The sequence below is a fragment of the Notolepis coatsorum genome, assembly GCF_963971535.1.
Source record: "Notolepis coatsorum genome assembly, chromosome: 6".
NCBI classification, from domain to species: domain Eukaryota; kingdom Metazoa; phylum Chordata; class Actinopteri; order Aulopiformes; family Paralepididae; genus Notolepis; species Notolepis coatsorum.
This window is the reverse complement of record NC_140170.1, coordinates 42,945,750-42,965,956: the sequence shown is the minus strand read 5'-3', so window position 1 is coordinate 42,965,956 and position 20,207 is coordinate 42,945,750. Positions and strand designations below refer to the sequence as shown.

Sequence of the window (20,207 nt, the reverse complement as noted above, 5' to 3'; positions counted from 1 at the left end):
TATATATATATATATATATATATATATATATATATATATATATATATATAAAGGTTACTCTTGATCAAACAAAGATGAATGTCCCTATTGGGATTAACATAGTGCAACCTGCTTTTTCACCAAACTTCACTTAAAACAAATAAAAGGTGCCTCTTGATCATCAAACAAGAATGAATTTCCCTATTGGGATTAATAAAGCGCAAATCTAACTTTCACCAAACATCACTTTTTGTAAAATAAAAGGTGATTTTTTATTTAAAATTTTTTTTATTTTAGTTTTTCAAAATCGTCCCAAATCATTCATTAGAATTATCGATAATATCGATTAATCGCCCAGCCCTAGGCCGCTCATATGATTGCCATGTTACATTACACTCAACCATTAAGTCTATGCATGGTGGTGATGGGGGGGGGGGGGCAGTATTTAACCATCCTCTGGTTAGGAGATTTATCCAAGGCGCAAGGAAGATGAGTCCTGATGTCAGATACAGTCCCTAAGTGGGTAGGGTTGTGTATCAAAAATCGCTTCCAAATTGATACCTCATGTCCAACAACTGTGGATTGGATTCTATAAAAACACATGATTTTTGAATCTCCTCAACGATTGGCACAGTGCACGTCTGTCACGCTTCATGACTGAACTGCATTGAGCGTTTTCACAAATTATAAAAAAAAAGAAAATTGTACTCAAATGCCAGGACCTTCCCAACCTGGCCTTTGTGCCCAAGTCAAGAACATCAACAGTTCTTCCAGGTCAAAGGTCATCATCACCCTGGATGCCTTCATAAAGGCACTTCTGTTGAGCAGAACGAGGAGTCTTGCCCTGCTTCAACCCATACTTGTTACACGAGGCCTGTGGGATCGGATGTAGTCTTTCAGATTCACTTTGCTGCAATGCTTACCCACAATGCTAGCTTTGAAGCCAAGCACTAATGATAGATAGATCTCTCCCGTTGTTATACGAGTTCACTCAGAAATCCAAACCCGAAGCCCACTTTTCCATTCACTGTCATACAACACTGTCATACAACACTACAACACTGTCATACAACACTGTCATACAACACTACAACACTGTCATACAACACTACAACACTGTCATACAACACTGTCATACAACACTGTCATACAACACTACAACACTGTCATACAACACTGTCATACAACACTGTCATACAACACTGTCATACAACACTGTCATACAACACTACAACACTGTCATACAACACTGTAGGTCATATATTAGGGCTGTGATACAACACTGAAGGTCATATATTAGGGCTGTCATACAACACTGTCATACAACACTGAAGGTCATATATTAGGGCTGTCATACAACACTGTCATACAACACTGAACAGGGGAGGAAATTAGGCCACTTTACTGGCCAAATGCTAGTATTTTTTACGTTTGGCTGGTAAAAAAAATCAGATACCCGCCAGTTGGCTGGTAAGCCAAAAAGTTAGTTTCCTCCCCTGCTGGCGAGTATACAAAAAAATAAAACATTCTGCAATCACTGCACTGGCAAACGGTGCGTGTCTTCTGAGTGTTCGCTTTAGTTGACAGTGCCACGAGAGCACTGCACAAGACCACCCGCGGACATATAATGTTTAATAAACGTTTGCGCAGTACTGGCCAACCCGCGGACATATAATAATAAAAGTCACGCGGTACTAGGCTAGCCATCAGGAGCACTCGCAAACAGATAACGTTAAACACAGCAGAAGATGGAAAACAGACAGACTGACCAACGGGGAACTGCATCCAACCCTAGTACAACCCTCGAGTATAAGTTACTAAGGACACATTTAAATCACAGAGGTGTAATGTTAGTCTACTGGAACTGTATACAGTGGTTAGCTTCTAGTTAGCATTTTAGCTATAGCTGCTTGCTAGCTAACGTTAGCCCTGTGTGCTCAAAGCAGCCAGCTAGGTGTTATGACTATAATGTTTCCAAAAAAGCACCGGACTACGACGTAAGGTTAGACATTTTATTTCATGCTCAAAAGCCCCTGGCTTGCACATCGCAGTCACGAAAGGGGCTAGCTCAACCAGTGCACTGTGCACAACAGCACACCAACCCAACTGACGTTACCACAACACTTGACGGTACTTCACAGCACTGTCGTAAGACCACCGTGCTGTCTTAAAGGCACAGTGTGCCTACCCAGATGCATACACAACATTGACGCGGCTTGACATACAAAGAAGTAATTATCACAATTAGCGATTTCTTTTGTCTGGTAAAAAATCTGTTTGGCTGGTAAAAAAAATCAGATACTCGCCAGTTGGCTGGTAAGCCAAAAAGTTAGTTTCCTCCCCTGACACTGAAGGTCATATATTAGGGCTGTCATACAACACTGTCATACAACACTGTCATACAACACTGAAGGTCATATATTAGGGCTGTCATACAACACTGTCATACAACACTGTCATACAACACTGTCATACAACACTGAAGGTCATATATTAGGGCTGTCATACAACACTGTCATACAACACTGTCATACAACACTGAAGGTCATATATTAGGGCTGTGATACAACACTGAAGGTCATATATTAGGGCTGTGATACAACACTGAAGGTCATATATTAGGGCTGCTTGATTATGGCAATAATCGCGATTATTTAGATTTCCATTGAGATCACGATTATTAAACACGATTACTCATTGATTTGAGAACGTCATATTGACGACGACTGAATTTGTTTTACCTTTCTTATCGACCAAAGGTTGCCTTTCCAAGTTACCAAAGAGGTTTTTAAATACCTGGAGAAAGGCGCCGTGGCTCCCTCCTCCCTCTCAACACGAGCCGAGACTACTAACTTTAGGTTGGCTCCCTCCTCCCTCTCAACACGAGCCGAGACTACTAACTTTAGGTTGGCTCCCTCCTCCATCTCAACACGAAATCGAAATTCGCGATTTGGAATGATGCAATTATCAAATCGCCAAGCCTGCAATTAAATTTTTATTTTTATTTTTTTAACCAGGAAGTCCCATTGAGATACAAGATCTCCTTTGCAAGGTAGACCTGGCCAAGATGACAGCAATAACATTTGCAATACATCACACAGCAATAAAATGTACATAATATACAATACATCACACAAGAACATAATAAATGTGCATGTATACAATACATCACATGTAAACACAAAGCAGAATAGTCTACATGATAGTAAAAGTGTATAATACAGGGTAATACAGTAATTTTGCAGTTGGGACCCGACTACAGAAAGCAGCAACATGCTTCTTGTAAAAAAAATTTAAAATATGTTATAATCGCATCGCAAATCGCAATCGCAATATCTGTCAGAATAATCGCAATTAGATTATTTCCCAAAATCGTGCAGCCCTACTATAGACGTCGCTCTTTTATTTTGAAAACCCCCAGAAAGGAAGTCATTATATTTGCTTTAGTGACCGTCCGGTTCTGTGTTAGCTCCGGTTAGCTCCGTGCAGTAGTTAGTATTATATCATCAATACCAGCCATTGGATTACTGTTTTCTAAATTGGGGAGGCTTTTAATCGTCAAGGTAAGAGGATTTTAAGTCATGGTATCCATAAACTTCAATCGGTTCGGATCCTTTGAATGAATTAGAATGCAAACAAACACGGCTTCCACGTAGAAATCACTGAGTGCGCGCAGAGAGGAGTCGTTCGGCAAAAAATTGTTCCGAGTATATCTGCTTAGAAAACGTAATTGTCGAATTCAATTATTTTTTATTTCTCCACGTGGTAAATACACAGGTCACAACATGTTTACAGGAACGTTTTGGAGTTGTATTTGGAGTGTATTTGGTGACTGTAGGGCACTGTAAGGGAACGTCAGGCTATTAAACCCCCCAACTTCCAGTGATGAAGCTAAGCTATGTTAACGGGGTGACTGTTCCCTAAGCTAAATGCATGCACAGAGACAAAAAGGGTATGTATCTTCTTGTTTAACTCCAGGGAAGATGTTAAATAAGCAAATTTTTAAATTTTTAAAAAAGTTTTCCTTTAATGTGAGTAACTTGTGTCTGCTGCATTTAAATAAAAAACCCAGTGGAATCTTTACAGTTTGATTTGGGAGTGTAGCTGTCAGTCAGTTTGTGTGGGAAATATCAATTACTGGTAAAGTGGAGAAGACAAGCGAAATCACATAATATTCTCCAGCATGGTTTAGGGCAGCGGTTCTCAAACTACGGGTCGCGACCCAAAGTGGGGTCATGGGTAGGTGACAGTGCATTGGCAAGTACATTTCTTTTTTTATTAAATTAAAAAGAAATCTCTATATATATAATTTTTTTTATGATCAGGTCATGAGAGAGAGAGAGGGGGGGGGTCACATGGTGTTGAACAGTTTGATGGCTGTGGGGACAAAGGACAGCCTGAACCGCTCAGTCCGCGAGCGCAGCGATATAAGTCGTCCACTGCGACTGCTCCTCTGTCCTGTCAGGGTGTGGTGGAGAGGGTGGCTGTCATTGCTCATGATGGCCTGCAGCTTACTCCGTGTGCGCCTCTCCACCACAACCCCCAGGTAAGGACTATCTGACGTCAATTTTAGCTTGATCGTGCAATGCTTTTATACCAATCGGTCTGATACGCGTTTTTAGTGTTCAATACGAATGCCGTTACTGGCAATCAAATAATCAGAAACGACCCCCCCCCCCCCCCTTTCATGGATTCATGATGGAACATAATACCTATTATATAGATTTGAGAATAGTAGCGTGTCCAGGCAAGAAACGGCAACGCTTATAGTAGGATCCACGAAAGGGTTATAACACAGCCTTTTGGGAATTACCCCAGACCACTCTAAAACCATACTTATATTCACCACGGTATAACGCGGGAACGTATGGATGAAAAAATTCATTATTTTTCACATACTGAACGATAGATAGTTGATGTCAAATGGGCCATAGTATTGTATCCATAGCTATAATATAGAATACAGTTATAGCAAGGCGGTTAGGTGGCCGAGCGGAGATTGCGTTCGTCACCAGCCCCGGAGCTGAGCTGGATTTGCCTGTTCGAATCCAGCTCACAGCTCCGGGGTTGTCACCAGCTTGGCTGGCCGTCTGCACTGATACAATTGGCTGTGTCAGAGGGTGGGAGAAGCTGGCGGGGTGGGTCCGGGTCGTTGTAAACAGCGACTCCTACAGTTCGGTCGGGGCGCCTGCTAAGCGCGGATTGGACGTGAGGGGGATAGTGTGGTCCTCCCACACGCTACGCCCTCTCAATGAGAATCCGCGCTGCCAGGTGAAAAGAAGCGGTTGATTGGCTGGACGTGTGTCGGAGGAAGCACGTGGTAGCCTCCACTCTCCCAAAATGATCTGACTGTGGGGGGTAAGTGCGCAGCAACCAGGAAGGGACTGGGAATTGGCATACGACTAACATTGGGATGGGAGAAAATCGGCGGAAAATGGAGGGGGAAAAAGACCAAAAAAATAAATAAAAAATACAGTTATAGCTCTACAAACAAGGTGATGCACTCCTATCTTTTAAAGCGTGGCATTGCTACGACGGGCCCCGTCTAATAGCTGGCGCTGAATGAGTTCAAATAAGTAAACAAAAAAAATGGCAATAAATTGTAATATCAAATCACAGTAGCCTACTTGTAGAGTCGCAATACTAGAAGAATTGCTATACATATCCAATCGGCACCCAAGTATGTAGGGTTGGGTACCTTTTACATTTGAACCGATACCGATACCTTTTTTCTGTACTTTAGTCTAAAAAAATGATATCTACCTACCACACTTGCGATCGTTTTCGGCTTGCCATTGCCCCGACTGCTTTGTTGTTGTTGAATCAAGTAAAATCCTAGGTAAGTGTGTATCGTGCGCGTGAAGTTGAACGTTGACGTGAGGCACACTTCATAGGTTTCGTTTAGTTTTTTTTGCATTACCGATATGTGGCACCGGTGGATCGCACGTGAATCGGTACTCTGATTTGGTCGATAGTACCGGATTCGGTACCCATCCCTACAAGTATGGTGTTAGTATTGAATCTGGAGATAAGCATAGCGTCCCAGCCCTAGTAGTTACTATACAATACTCCCCCCCCCATTCATTGTATATGATTGGTAGACTGTTAAGTCGACTGGTATTCAGGAGCCGATGGCTGTTCCGGGATTACCCATAGTGCTAGCTTTGAAGCTCTGCGCTAACTCGTGTAACTAATAGATATTTGTATCCGTCGATAACCGTGACAAATTGAGAATTGATTTTACATCTAAATCGTGAAATTCCCTCCAAAGATTCCCACAAAAGAAATCCCTTATCAAATACACACTACAGATAAAGGCATTAGCCTAAATGTCTGGACATGTGTGGTTGTAAATGACATTGATATATCAATAAAGGTCAAAGAAACGTATAGATGCAGCCGGTTCACCATGCCCCCTCACCTCTACAGCTAACGTGGTGACCTTGCACATGGGACAAGTGCCATGCATGGAGAATCAGTAGGTAATGTAACTGGAGTAGCACTAGCAGCCATAATAACATGATAACAGCTGTGGCCATTATAAGACTGGACAAATCCACAAAGTCATTCATTATCATCACCACCAAACATGTATACATGCGCACGTGTAAGTGTGTACTAAAAATGTATGCGTGTGTATGTGTGTGTATGATCACTTTAGTCTAATGGTAGCAGTAACATTCGTTCTGCTGGCTATTTTTAGCTGCTCCTCGTTCTGAAACCAAACCTCAGCAGGTCAACAGGGCCCTGTGTGTCCACATAGACACAGGGGACAGCACACACACACACACACACACACTAGAGCCATATGGAATCCGCGATCACGGAATCGCGGACGGAATCGCGGAATTGAGCAATAAAAATGGAATCCACTATAAAAAAAAAAATTTAAAATTTAATCTTTTTTTTTTTTTTTTTTTTTTTTTTTTTATGTTGTGGGACTTGTACAGCACTTTGTTCAACTTTGTCAGTGCTGTAAAGTTTAAACCTTTTAAAATCTTAGACAAACAAAACACTTTGCTTTCATGAAATATTGTAAGCAGTCATTTGAGGCTTTATAAAAGCAGCACAATGAACACAAATCTGTCAGTGCCGAGTCCGACCTCATCTTAAATAACAAACAGCATTGCTTGTTGTAGTTAACAAAGAGAGGCAGAGTTGATTTTGCAAAAATATATATAATTTTTTTTTTTTTTAAATAATCAAATTTTTTTTTTATATTCGAATCCCATGCCCATCGAACAAAGCTTCAAAGTATTTAAGACGGCCCTATTAAATGGACTGTTATATCTTATTAAATTGTGGACATTTATTCATTCCCACTTATTAGACACTATTTCTGATGGTAAAATGAGCGTACAAAGCAAAATACAGAATTCTGAAATATTAAAACGGAAAAAACGGAATTTGGAAAAGAATAAAATGGAATTTGGAAAAAAATAAAACGGATTTCATATGGCTCTACACACACACACACACACGGGGTGCTATAGAAGTAGTTAGGGTATTACACATTAGACAGGCTATAGGTTCAATGTCCTATACGTATTGCATACAGACACACCGTTGGAGGCCCATACAGTGTACACACACACACAATTTTAATTAAGAGGCACATTTGTGAAAGTGTGTCAAAATACCTTTCTAAATGAAGTCTAAAAAGTATTGTGGTCTTCACTCAAAGATATCCTGGCCTACAAATCATATTCTATAGACTTTGGAAAATGTCTTTGTTTGGTACAGATCTCTGCAGAAATGACACCATGATGATCATGCTCAATCTTTGTGTTATACACACCGACACTAGGGCTGCATGATTTTGGGAAATAATCTTAATTGCGATTTTTCTGACAGATATTGCGTTTGCGATTAAATTTGCGATTATAATATTTATTTTTTAAAGCAGCCCCACAGAGGTTTATTGTAAAATGCGGCTTGCATCTGGCCTACGCGGTGGGTCTTTTCAGGACACCGAGCCTGAAAATGTTTCTTTTTACGTGGGAATCGATACCGGTACCCAACGGTACCTTTTTTTCTGTACTTTACTCTCCCTCTCTGAAGTCTAAACTTCACAACACACAATCTAAAACCCCTTACCTCCCTCTCCCAAACCGATCTTGTATCTCAATGGGACTTCCTGGTTAAATACATTTTAAAATTTTCAAAATTGCGATTATTCATTTTATTTGCGATTTGATAATTGCATCATTCCAAATCGCGATTTCGATTTAGAATCAATTAATCGTGCAGCCCTAACTGACAGCGACACCCACACTATGTGTTGAACTGACCCCAATGCTTCAAAGCTTCAATCGCTGCCATGGTTATCGATGACAAATCAAGATTTAAATGTTTTTTTTACCACTCCAAATAATGTGCCAGGATGATAAATGAGGCCCCAGCATAGATCTTGAAGACACGCATCGTTTCGCTATGCCCACTCACCGTACACTTAGAATGCTTTCAAAATGGCAACGAAACGACCAAGAAATTGTGTTTTATGGATGCTGACATGGGCCCAAGTTCTCACATGAAGGTGCTTGAGGTGGAGGGTAGGGGGATGGTGGTGGAGGGTATATGGACAATGGTGGAGAGTAAGGGAACAGTGGTAGAGGGGCAGTGGTGGAGGGTATATGGACAGTGGTAGAGACGGGCAGTGGTAGAGAGGGGCAGTGATAGAGGGTATATGGACAGTCGTAGAGGGTAGGGGGACGGTGGTACCATAGAGGGTATATGGACGGGGTTGGAGGGTAAGGAGACAGTGGTAGAGGGTATATGGGCAGTGGTAGAGGGTATATGGTGGTGGAGGGTAGGGGTGCGGGGGTGAAGGGTATATGGACGGTGGTAGAGGATAGGGGTGCAGGGGTGAAGGGTATATGGACGGTGGTGAAGGGTAGAGGGGCGGTGGAGGAGGGTAGGGGGATGGTGGTGGAGGGTAGGGGTGCGGGGTGAAGGGTAGAGGGGCGGTGGTGGAGGGTAGAGGGGCGGTGGTGGAGGGTAGGGGTGAAGGGTAGAGGGACAGTGGTGGAGGGTAGGGGGACGGTGGTGAAGGGTAGAGGGGCGGTGGTGGAGGGTAGGGGGACGGTGGTGAAGGGTAGAGGGACGGTGGAGGAGGGTAGGGGGACGGTGGTGGAGGGTAGGGGGGCGGTGGTGAAGGGTAGAGGGACGGTGGAGGAGGGTAGGGGGACGGTGGTGGAGGGTAGGGGGGCGGTGGTGGAGGGTAGGGGGGCGGTGGTGGAGGGTAGGGGGGCGGTGGTGGAGGGTAGGGGGGCGGTGGTGGAGGGTAGGGGGGCGGTGGTGGAGGGTAGGGGGGCGGTGGTGGAGGGTAGGGGGGCGGTGGAGGAGGGTAGGGGGGCGGTGGTGGAGGGTAGGGGGGCGGTGGTGGAGGGTAGGGGGACGGTGGTGGAGGGTAGGGGGGCGGTGGTGGAGGGTAGGGGGGCGGTGGTGGAGGGTAGGGGGACGGTGGTGGAGGGTAGGGGGGCGGTGGTGGAGGGTAGGGGGGCGGTGGTGGAGGGTAGGGGGGCGGTGGTGGAGGGTAGGGGGGCGGTGGTGGAGGGTAGGGGGACGGTGGTGGAGGGTAGGGGGGACGGTGGTGGAGGGTAGGGGGGCGGTGGTGGAGGGTAGGGGGACGGTGGTGGAGGGTAGGGGGGACGGTGGTGGAGGGTAGGGGGACGGTGGTGGAGGGTAGGGGGACGGTGGTGGAGGGTACGGCAGTAACAGGGGCTACAACATCAAGGAACTTCCAGCCGGTTTTCAAAAGTGCAAGTGGAACCAAACATAGACACAGACTACTATGTGTGGTGCTGCTAAGTCTAGTTTAATATGCTAGTTAGTTGTATAAGTGAAGCTGACAAAGTTCCACAGTTTAGCCATTCTGATTTTGGCCATTAAGCCTATTTAAAGTTACATTCTTGAATTAATTCTGTAGCATAGCCTTAGTCTATATAGCTTGTGTTTTCTTGCAGTTGTAAACTATGCTGTTCACTCCAATAGCAGCAAGCCATATAGAAGATTACACATCCAGGGATCAATTTGCTTGATATTATCTTCCTCTGCCAGGTACTTACTTTTCAATTGCAAATACATCAAGCCAAGGACAGGAGCCATTGTCGAGAGGGAGTGAAAACTGACACAGACAACTTGCAGGCGTTTGTTAATGTTGAGAGGCTAAAGGAAAATGGTCGCACTACGTGCAGAGAAATGTGCACAAGTTTCTTTCTCTCTGGGTTGCCAGGTTGCACAAAACATAATCATCAGTGTTGTGTATGAAGGATATTAGATGGCGTTACACTGTAATATGGGAACACAATTCTCACAATATAAATCCAGATGATGCAATCCATGTGAGACATCCTCCTCTGCTTTTACTGGTTATTTAACCCTTTCACTACCACACTACAGAAGGTTAACCCTTTCATTACCACACTAGGTAACATTAACATTCTGTATTGTCGCAGTGAAAGGGTTAACCATTTGGTAGTGAAAGGGTTAAGTAGACTGATTGATTGATTGATTGAAAACTTTATTAACAGATTGCAGAATGGGTACAATACAGTACAGCTCAATACACACAATTGTTAAGGGGATGCAGACCAGAGAAAGACTTTCGTCTTGTTTACATCAGGGTCCCCCATTTTCAATTCATCTGGACATATATGACATACATGACATACAGATAGTCAGTACTGCTACATCTATACATTTATGACATACCAGATTTGCCAATACAGTACTGTTTGTGATACAGAAGGAGTCAGGAAAAGGGAGTATATACATTTGACGTAGAAACTGTACATTGGAGGAGGTTGGGTGGGGGGGGGGTTGGGTACACTGGGATATTGACAACCATACTGGGTAATCTACATTGGAGGTGGTTGGGGGGGGGGGGGCACACTGTATATACAAGCAAAACTGTACATTGAGGGGGGGGGGGGGGGAGACACTGTACAAACAAACAAAATTGTACATTGGACTATTGACAAAACCATACTAGGTAAATGACTGTACATTGGAGGGGGTTGGGTTAGGATATTTACAGGGGCCAGTGTTGAATTGCAGTCTCCCGTAGGTGTCCCTTGAGAGAGGTTTTGAAAGTGGGTAGTGATCCACATTCCTTTACAGCTTTGGGTAGGGCGTTCCACATTGATGTGGCATAATTGCGAAACGTGTTTAGTCCCTTATTTGAGCCGAATCTGGGTTTAACATGATTTGTGGAGCTCCCTCTGGTGTTGTGATCGTGGTATTCACTGACCTTTGGGAAGTATTTTGACATGTACATGGGTACCTTGGTCGTGTAGTGTATCTTGTAGACCAGGCCCATTGCAAGTTGCTGTACTCTGTCGTCTACTCTAAGCCATCCTAGGTTGTCAAAGTGGGCAGGGGTGAGGTGGGTTCTAGGAGTAAGGTCAAGCAGTAGTCTGACCAGTTTGTTTTGAGATGTTTGTAATTTTGTTTTTAGCGCCTTTGAGGTGCTTTGGTACCATGAGGTGCAAGCATAGTCGTAGTACCCCTGAATGAGTGCTCCTGCCAGAGTCTTCAGGGTATTCTTGTTTACCAGAGAGGAGATCCGGTACAAGAATCGAGTTTGTTGGTTGACTTTTTTTATTACATTGGATGCCATTTTGTCACAGGAGAGATTAGCCTCTAGGATGGAACCCAGGTAGGTAATTTCATCTTTCCTTGTGACAATATTGTCACCCACTGTAACTGAGAAGCCGTCGGTCTTGCTGAGTTTGTTATTTGAACCGAAGAGAATGGACTCTGTTTTGCCCATGTGTAATGATAGTTTGTTATCAGCGAGCCATATGCAGATTCTGCCTAGTTCCGAGCTGAGGGTTTTTTCAACCTGTAACTTGTTCTTGTCAGAGACCAGCAGGGCTGAGTCGTCCGCAAACAGGAACAAGTTGCAGTCACAAGCTGACGACATGTCATTTGCATAAATTAGGAACAGTAGCGGTCCTAGTATGCTTCCTTGTGGAACACCACAGCTCACTGTGAGGGGGGGGGATAGGGTACCGTTTACCTCCACCATCTGTTCCCTCCCCTCAAGGTAGGATTGCATCCAGCTCACTGATAGACTATCAAAACCAATTGCTTTTAGCTTGTCAATCAGAATGGAGTGATTGACCGTGTCAAAGGCCTTTTGTAGGTCCAGCATGACCATGCCGCAGTATTTGCCTGCGTCCACCTCTTGTTTGATGTGGTCATTCAAATAGAGAAGGCATGTGTCAGTGGAGTGGGATGTTCTGAAGCCAGATTGGAATTCGTAGATTAGATTTTTTTCCGCTAGGTACTTTTCGACCTGTTCGTAGACTATTTTTTCCATGACTTTCGAGATGGAGGTGAGAATAGAAACAGGGCGGTAGTTGCCTGGGTCTAATTTGCTGCCCTTTTTGTGCAGAGGGGTCACCCTCGCAATTTTGAAGTCCTTGGGGACGTGTCCCTGTTTTATGGAGAGGTTTATTATGTGTGTGATGATTGGGGTGATGGCGGCTGCTGAGTCTCTGAGGAATTTGGAAGGGATGTTGTCGTGGCCAGTGGCCTTGTTAGGTTGGAGGGCGCTCAGTTTATTGAGTACCTCATCTGTTGTTACCATTTCCAGCTTAAAGTCGTCCTTGCGGACCCCTAGGTTTTTGTAGTAAGCTACTATGTGTTCTACCCCATAAAGCCCTGAGTGGGAGGGTAGTTTGTTTACCAGTGTTGTGGCTATGTTTGTGAAGAAAATGTTTAAGTAATTGGCTACATCCAGCTTGTCTGTGATGAGCGTGTTGTCCGTTTTTCTGTTTATGTTTGAGAATCTGGTTTTAAGTTTTTTACTGCATCCTAGTTGACTCCCCATGTTTTTCATGAATGCAAGGATCGTCCATATGTAATCTCTGTACCACTGATCTTAAGTCTGGCCGACTCAACAAGAGTTAAAAAAAAAATACATTGCGTTTACCAGGGCTGAAGCGCTCCATTGCTAGGCTGAAACTTTCACATGGCCATTTGTTGTTGCGAGAGCAACTCCAGCCGTGAACAGTGCACTAATTTGCAAGTAGGATTGTGGACTCATCCATCAACCCTGGGCTGGGCACAATTATATGCTTGACTAGGGCTATCAGAATGAATTTCAATATAAAAAAAAAAAATACAAAACTGCCAGTCAAATGTAAATAAAAAAACATTAAAAAAAAACATTATTTTATACCAGGTGGATTGAAAACGCATCAGTGGTTCTTGTCCCTTTTTTCGTGATTTTGGAAAAACAGCCTAATGCCATGTTACGTATTGGTGCTGCTACCCATAATATCAAATACAGACAATTAACCTGTACGCATTGTACGCCTGCTTCAATGTGGGAATATAATGTAATAATATGTAAATGTTACTGTTAATATTCGAACATGGCTCATTTCAGCCTATTCATATTGGAACGGTATTCTGCTGGACTGCTATGAAACCTCCAGTAAGTGTCCCTGACCTTCCGAGCTCATTGAAGAGAAGCCATAATGCTGATCTCTTATGCAAAATTTACCATATTCACACAGCGGCCATTTTGCTCTTATGACAGCATCTTTAGCTCAGGCTGGAATTACATCTTGGGTGGGAACAGGGTGGAAAGGAATCCCAAACATGAGCATGACATAAGAGAAAAATGCCCGCTGTATGAATATGGTCAATATTCATATTGAAACGTTAAAAATGCCCCACTGTCCACTGAAGAACAGCATTGCCACCGTGACGTCATACATTTCAACCTGAAGCAGCTTGCTTCACAGATCCCCTCTATTCCCAAGAAGGTCATGGGTCAAATCTCTCACAAAAGGTTCCCACAGGTTCACGCCACGTAAACCAACCACTGAATATTCATGAATGTTGTGCATCTTTGATGAGATATTTAGAGTGAGTGTCATTCCGCAGGCTAGCTACGATGACACTGACAGTGAAGTCTGCTGCTGCTCACCAGGCCACCATGGAGTCATGTCTGCATAGCAAAAAGGGGACTCTCATTAACCCTTTCACTGCCGCACTACCAAACGGTTAACTCTTTCACTGCGACAATACGCAGAAGGTTAACCCTTTCACTGCCACGCAACAGCCGACAGTCGGTTGTGCGATAGATAGTAAGGGGTTAACCTTATGTCGTGTGGCAGTGGAAGGGTTAACAAGTCAAGCTGCTGACCTCACTCAGGTACCCCTCTCAATATCTCTGAGTGGAGAGTATCTGGCTACACTTCTGGGCCGGCAGACGAATGTGGGTCATCAGCGCGGGGCACCGTCCAATAAGAGAACACAAAACACAGACACACACCACGACAGGAAATGAGAAGAGGGAAGACAGAAAGGAGACAATGCTGCATCATAACCCCCCCCCTTGTCCCTACAACTATGATGAATGATCACGCACTCCTGAAGCGTACACAAGCACCAGCGCGCCCACACACTCAATCTGGTGATGTCACAGAGCGAATATACAGTCCTACACGCCAACACTCAGACTAGAGGGAACATTCTGCACTTTCAAACTAAATTAATTTGTATCTATTGGTCAGTTTAAATCTTTAATAGCTAATCATTTCACCACTGTCTGCAGTTGTTTTAAATTTTTTTAAATGTTTAATGTTTCTACATTATTTGAATTATTTTGTATTTATTAAGTGTTGTATTTATCGACGTCATTGTAAACTAGAGCTTGCTCTCACAATGATCCTTTGAGATTAAATAAAGATTGAATTAATTAAACAATTTATTTAAAAAGATGTAGACAAATGACAAGCTCGTCTTTACTATATTGTTATTTCTTCATAAGTAAGAAGAAATAGGGTCGCCGCGGCCTATAGGTTGAAAATAACCAGAGTTATCCTTTGAATACAAGTGGATTCACTGCTCAGGCTAACATTGAGAGGGAGTATGTGGATTAGGGGTGGGACGATACATCGATCCAGATCGATACATCGATGTAATTATCAACAATCGAATCGGATCGATGCAATGTAATAAGATCGATTCATATCGATACTCTTATTTTGAAAATCCTGTGGCGAGTCTCATATCCGCCCAAGAACAACAGCAGTAGCTCCGTGTGTGTAGACGTTACAGCATAGCATTCTCCCTTTCTGTGTGTGTGTGTGCGCGCGTCTTTGGAAAGACCAGATGAGGTCAGAGGAGTTTGATGTTTAAATGTTATTTAAACATAAACAATATAATACATAATAAATGTAGGCCTATACATGATCATGCAACATCAACAAATTGTTGTAGGAACGGTTTGGGAGAGGGAGGTAGGGAGGGGTTTTAGGTTGAGTTTTAAGTTCCAAAAAATGGAGCTTAAAGTTTAAAGCTCAATATATCAAAACGTGGCACTTTACAGTGAACAGGAGGTCTATTTGTATTAAAAACAATAGATTGATTTTCCTTTAAATGTCTGGAAGAGCTCAAAAATACAAATGTCAAATGATATTTTCGTTACCTTTTTTAGGTTGATCTAAATGTTACTGATTGTGTTAAATGGGCATATGATATCATCTCATATCGATTGCAGGCACCTGAATCTAATCTAATAGTATTGTATCGTGAGAGACTGTGATATCGGCAAATATCGTATCGTTGTCCAAAGAACCGATATCGTATCGTATCATGATGAAACTGGTGATTCCCACCCCTAATGTGGATAGGGTTGTTGTTGTGTTGCTCTTCACTGCTCAGGCTAACATTGAGAGGGAGTATGTGGATAGGGTTGTTGTTGTGTTGCTCTTCACTGATCAGGCTAACATTGAGAGGGAGTATGTGGATAGGGTTGTTGTTGTGTTGCTCTTCACTGCTCAGGCTAACATTGAGAGGGAGTATGTGGATAGGGTTGTTGTTATGTTGCTCTTCACTGCTCAGGCTAACATTGAGAGGGTGTCATTGCTGCTGTGCTGCTGCCACACCAGTCTTGTACGTATTGACATTGAGTGTAAGCTAAGCACAGGCCTAGAAGTTGGCTGAATTGTTTGGGCTATGCTGTACAGTGGTCAGTGGGCCTATTCTGTTTAAGTAATGTGGTCTGGGGCCAAAACTGTCCACACCAATTCACCAAGACAAAATCCTGGAACACGTAGGTTGAATGTAGGCTACTATAGAATAGATTCTGAATCTGGTTTGATAAAAATGTGTCAAAGACTAGACAAGCAAAGCGAGCTAATCTAATTCCCTAGATAATTGTGATGAACCGATTTTAGATCAAATTGTGACTCGAAGTCCAAATCAAATTAAGCCATGAGATTCCTAAAGATTCCCACCCCTACCAGTCACACTGTATATTTATCATCTTATACATTCAAACAAGACATTGTGGTGCAGATGGGCCTTCATGAAAGCTTTCGTCTCATATGTTTGTAACTCAATCTATCGACGCATCTTTTTAAATCTATTTTAGACCTAAAGTGTATTAATCTTTGCATCACAATACAGCAGATAAAACTGAAATGTCATAGCCTTGATGATAATCTAAATAACAGATGGATAGCTTAGTCCTCATCTGTTTATCTATTCATACTGGACAGTGAACACTAGTATGGCATTAATGTAGCCAAAACATAAACGTTGCCATATTCATTATATCCAAGACTGAAGTCATCTACCCTTCAACAGAAGCTTAGCAACCTCCAGCAGCATTAACTAGAAGGTAGGCTATAGCCCGAGGCTCAGACCAACCATTAAGCCTACTAGTAGTACTTCTAAAAGGCCAAATAGCTATGGAAATCTGTTTTGTATAATTATGGCACGGCATCTATTTCTATCTATCCATCTATAAAAAGTGAAGTCATGCATCTGCATGAGTGCAGAGCAGCAAGGCAGCGTGGCCTTGAGCTGAAGAAACTGGCACACTGGTCAAAATAGCATCAAACCACCAGGGTGAGAGAACAGAACAGGAGCTAGAACAACCAAGTGGATGAAAATTACCCTACACACACAAGAACAGGGCGTAAAAGAAATTACAATAATAATTTCTGTGCAATTATGTAGAGTCACATAATGTAGTGTAGTGACTTGACTTGACTATTTCAGATGAGATTCATTTAGCCTAGTATACTCCAGGATACGCATCAAATCAAGGCTAGCTCTCAGATGCAATATTGTTATCTTAAAGGGCACCGCACATCACAAGAAAACAATGCGGATTTATTTTGCGCATAAAATCACACACACATCCAAAAATGTGTTTTGCACACATTAATTTAGTTTGACAGTTATTGAGAGTAAATGAGATTGAACGCCACCGGTGATGTCATCGGGGACATTGGATCCGTGTGTCGTGTTAATCACAGCACCACTCCTCCTAGCGTCGTGAGAAATTATGTAGATGAACAAATAACAATACCTTGTCTTATGGGGACTCCTACCGTACAATTTCATAGAGCTGTAATTAACACAACACAAAGATGTCCGCGATGACATCAACGGTGGCCATATTCAAAATCATACTATAGCCTATACTCTCAATAACTGTCAAACTAAATGAATGTGTGCAAAAAAAAATGTGGGATGTGTGTGAGATGACGTGCAAAATAAATCAGCATTGTTTTTTGGTGAAGTGCCCCGGCTTTAAGACATTGGTCTATTCCAGTAGTTTGTCAAATTATATCACAACAGTGACATGTATATATACGTAAAAAAGAGAATGCCATGAATGACCTAGTTAATGTAGCCTAGAGTTTGGGAAACACTGGCCTAGATGAAAGAGGATCAAGGGACACACCATTAACAACAAAATTATTTTGTCATGTCAGTCAAATCCACATGGGAGCACAACCGCAATAATGATGTGGTCCTCTTAATTACTGAACCACAGTAAATCACAAAAACTATGAGATGATGAATAATCTGTGTGGGATATATATATATATCCATCTGACTCTCTCGGTATAAATATAGGCTAGACCTGCAATTCTGAATGAACATTACATTACCCTGCCTGCACACCAAATAATGTGGTGTGGCCAATAATCCCTTCATAAAAACGAGTTACACAACCGGCATAAGTATTAACAGCAGCCAGAAGGGCCCCAAACTGGACATGCAGGATTTATATTAGGATGTGTCTGCTGCTTGACAGAGTGAGGATCCAATATATGACTCATAATTCATACACATGCAAAACTATAGCTAGTCTGAAAGGGGAAAGGCTTGATGATCAGATGGCTGCCCAAACGTCGCCTGATGATGAAAAAGACAGATGTATAATAAGAAAAACATAATATAGAACAGAGGACGTCACGCTATAGCTGTCACCTTGTTTTGATTTAGGGGGTAGTCGTCCGATGAAATCATCATCTCGAAGTACAGTGGGCCTCGGGATGATCGCGGCGATCAATAGCCGTCAAAAAAACGATGATGATTAACTGCACTGTCTGTTGAACGTGTTGTTGTTGTTGTTATTGCCGACAACACGTCAAAGTGTGACAAAACATCTGATGTGTATTTGGAGATCAATATTTGGTGTAAAATGCAAAACGCTCAGGCCTCCTCTGTGTACAGAACGAGCTGGTCTCTGGACGAGGCTTTAGACATGATGATGGCAGACATCATTGAAAGAAGAAGCAGAGAGCCTGTTGTTGTTCCACTGGAGTACATTATTATAAAGATCTCGATGGAATTCGAATGTCTGTTAAAAAAAAACGATTTCGCATTTCTGGAATAGACTTCTACTAGAACACTGCCACTGAACTCACACACTACACACAAAACACACAATGACATTTCTTCTGTGTGTGTTTTTGGTGCTTTTTAAAATAAACAATCAAATAATCGATCAAACGTGTACATTCCAGTTGTGTGCGACGTGTTGTTAAATTTGGATAATAATAACCCATGGTTCACGTCAAATCACATTGTGTAACTTATAGGTTGGTGTTTTTTCAAAACAATAACAAAGGCATCAGCAGCTAGGTTAGCTAGCTAGCTATCAGCTAGCTGTTAGCTGTCATTAGCCTCTACGGCGGCTGTTATTGCTGCTGCTTCCATTAATAACATCTATGGATTATTACACCAGGTCATATGTAATAATAACGTGTAAAACATGACGGACAGTTTATGGCAACAACAAGGCAAAACCATAAACAATGAAAGGCTAATGTTGCTGAAGGTTAATGTAACCCAACCACCTCCAATGTACAGTTTCTACGTCAAATATTTCCTTTCCTGACTCTTTTTGTATCACAAACAGTACTGTATTTGTAAATCTGGTATGTCATAAATGTCTAGATGTAGCAGTACGGTCTCTGTATGTCGTGTATGTTATGATGCATTGAAAATGGGGGACCCTGATGTAAACAAGACGAAAGTCTTTCTCTGGTCTGCATCCCCTTAACAATTGTGTGTATTGAGCCGTACTGTATTGTACCCCATTCTGCAAGCTGTTAATAAAGTTTTCAATCAATCAATGTGCTTCTTCTCCTTCATACTGTCATCAGGGTTAGCGAGTTCACTGTCATTCCTCTGGTGGTGAAACAAACAAAGCAGGGGAGACGAGATCTGCCAGGGCTGGAGAGATCATCGCACACATTACTGTACATAATAATCGCGTACAGTTCGGGTTGTATGTGTGAGCCTCTCTCTCTCTCCGTGACAAGATTCATCGAGGCCCTATTGTGTTGTTGTTGTAGCCTTTATAGGTGACTTGTTTTGAGACATGATGCCATTAAGAACTACCTTTGTAGTGGACCCGCAGATTGTTCTGCGACAGCCCGATGTAGCTGTATTTGTCCTTGGGGCTCCAGGATCGGGGCAGCGGGGTCTCCTCCTCGTTCACGGCCGGGTAGAGCCGCTTCAGCCGCTCGGTGAGCTCCTGCTCCTGGTGGTTATTAAAGGCAGGATCCCCGGCTCCTAACAGCAGGCTCCCCGCCGCTCCTCCAAGCTCTGCTGCCATCTTCTAAATGTCTTCTTTCTCTTTGTGTTTGTTTGTTTGTCTCTCTATCCAGGCTGTGTGTTCACTGTGTTGTCAATCCGTTGAGAGTGAGATGGACTGAGAGAGAAAATAGCAGCGGTGTGTGATATATCACCCACCGGATAACCAGCAGTGTTCTCTCTCTGTACTGTTGTAGCAGTAGGGTTGGACGCGGTGGCGTGTGGGTAGTGTAGTCGGGGCACACGCTCTGCCCATGGCAACAGTCCCCGGAAATGACTACATATAATTCCACTCCGCCCCAAGGTAACTAGGAAATGTAGTTTTTTTTAGGTGCGTGCGTGTTTAGGTGTTTGTGCGT

At 42.9% G+C, this 20,207-nt stretch overlaps 1 protein-coding gene across 1 annotated transcript in view; it reads right to left on the bottom strand.

Annotated features, from left to right (window-relative positions):
• ranbp10 (RAN binding protein 10) overlaps positions 1-19,932 on the bottom strand; it is a gene marked incomplete at its 3' end in the record, with an annotated part of 124,418 nt that extends 104,486 nt beyond the window's left edge. Inside the window, exon 1 of the mRNA XM_084315534.1 lies at positions 19,654-19,932. Coding sequence (XP_084171660.1) covers positions 19,654-19,870 — 217 coding nt within the window. The 5' untranslated portion in view covers positions 19,871-19,932. The remainder of the gene's footprint in view (positions 1-19,653) is intronic.
• Between the last annotated feature and the right edge of the window lie 275 nt (positions 19,933-20,207).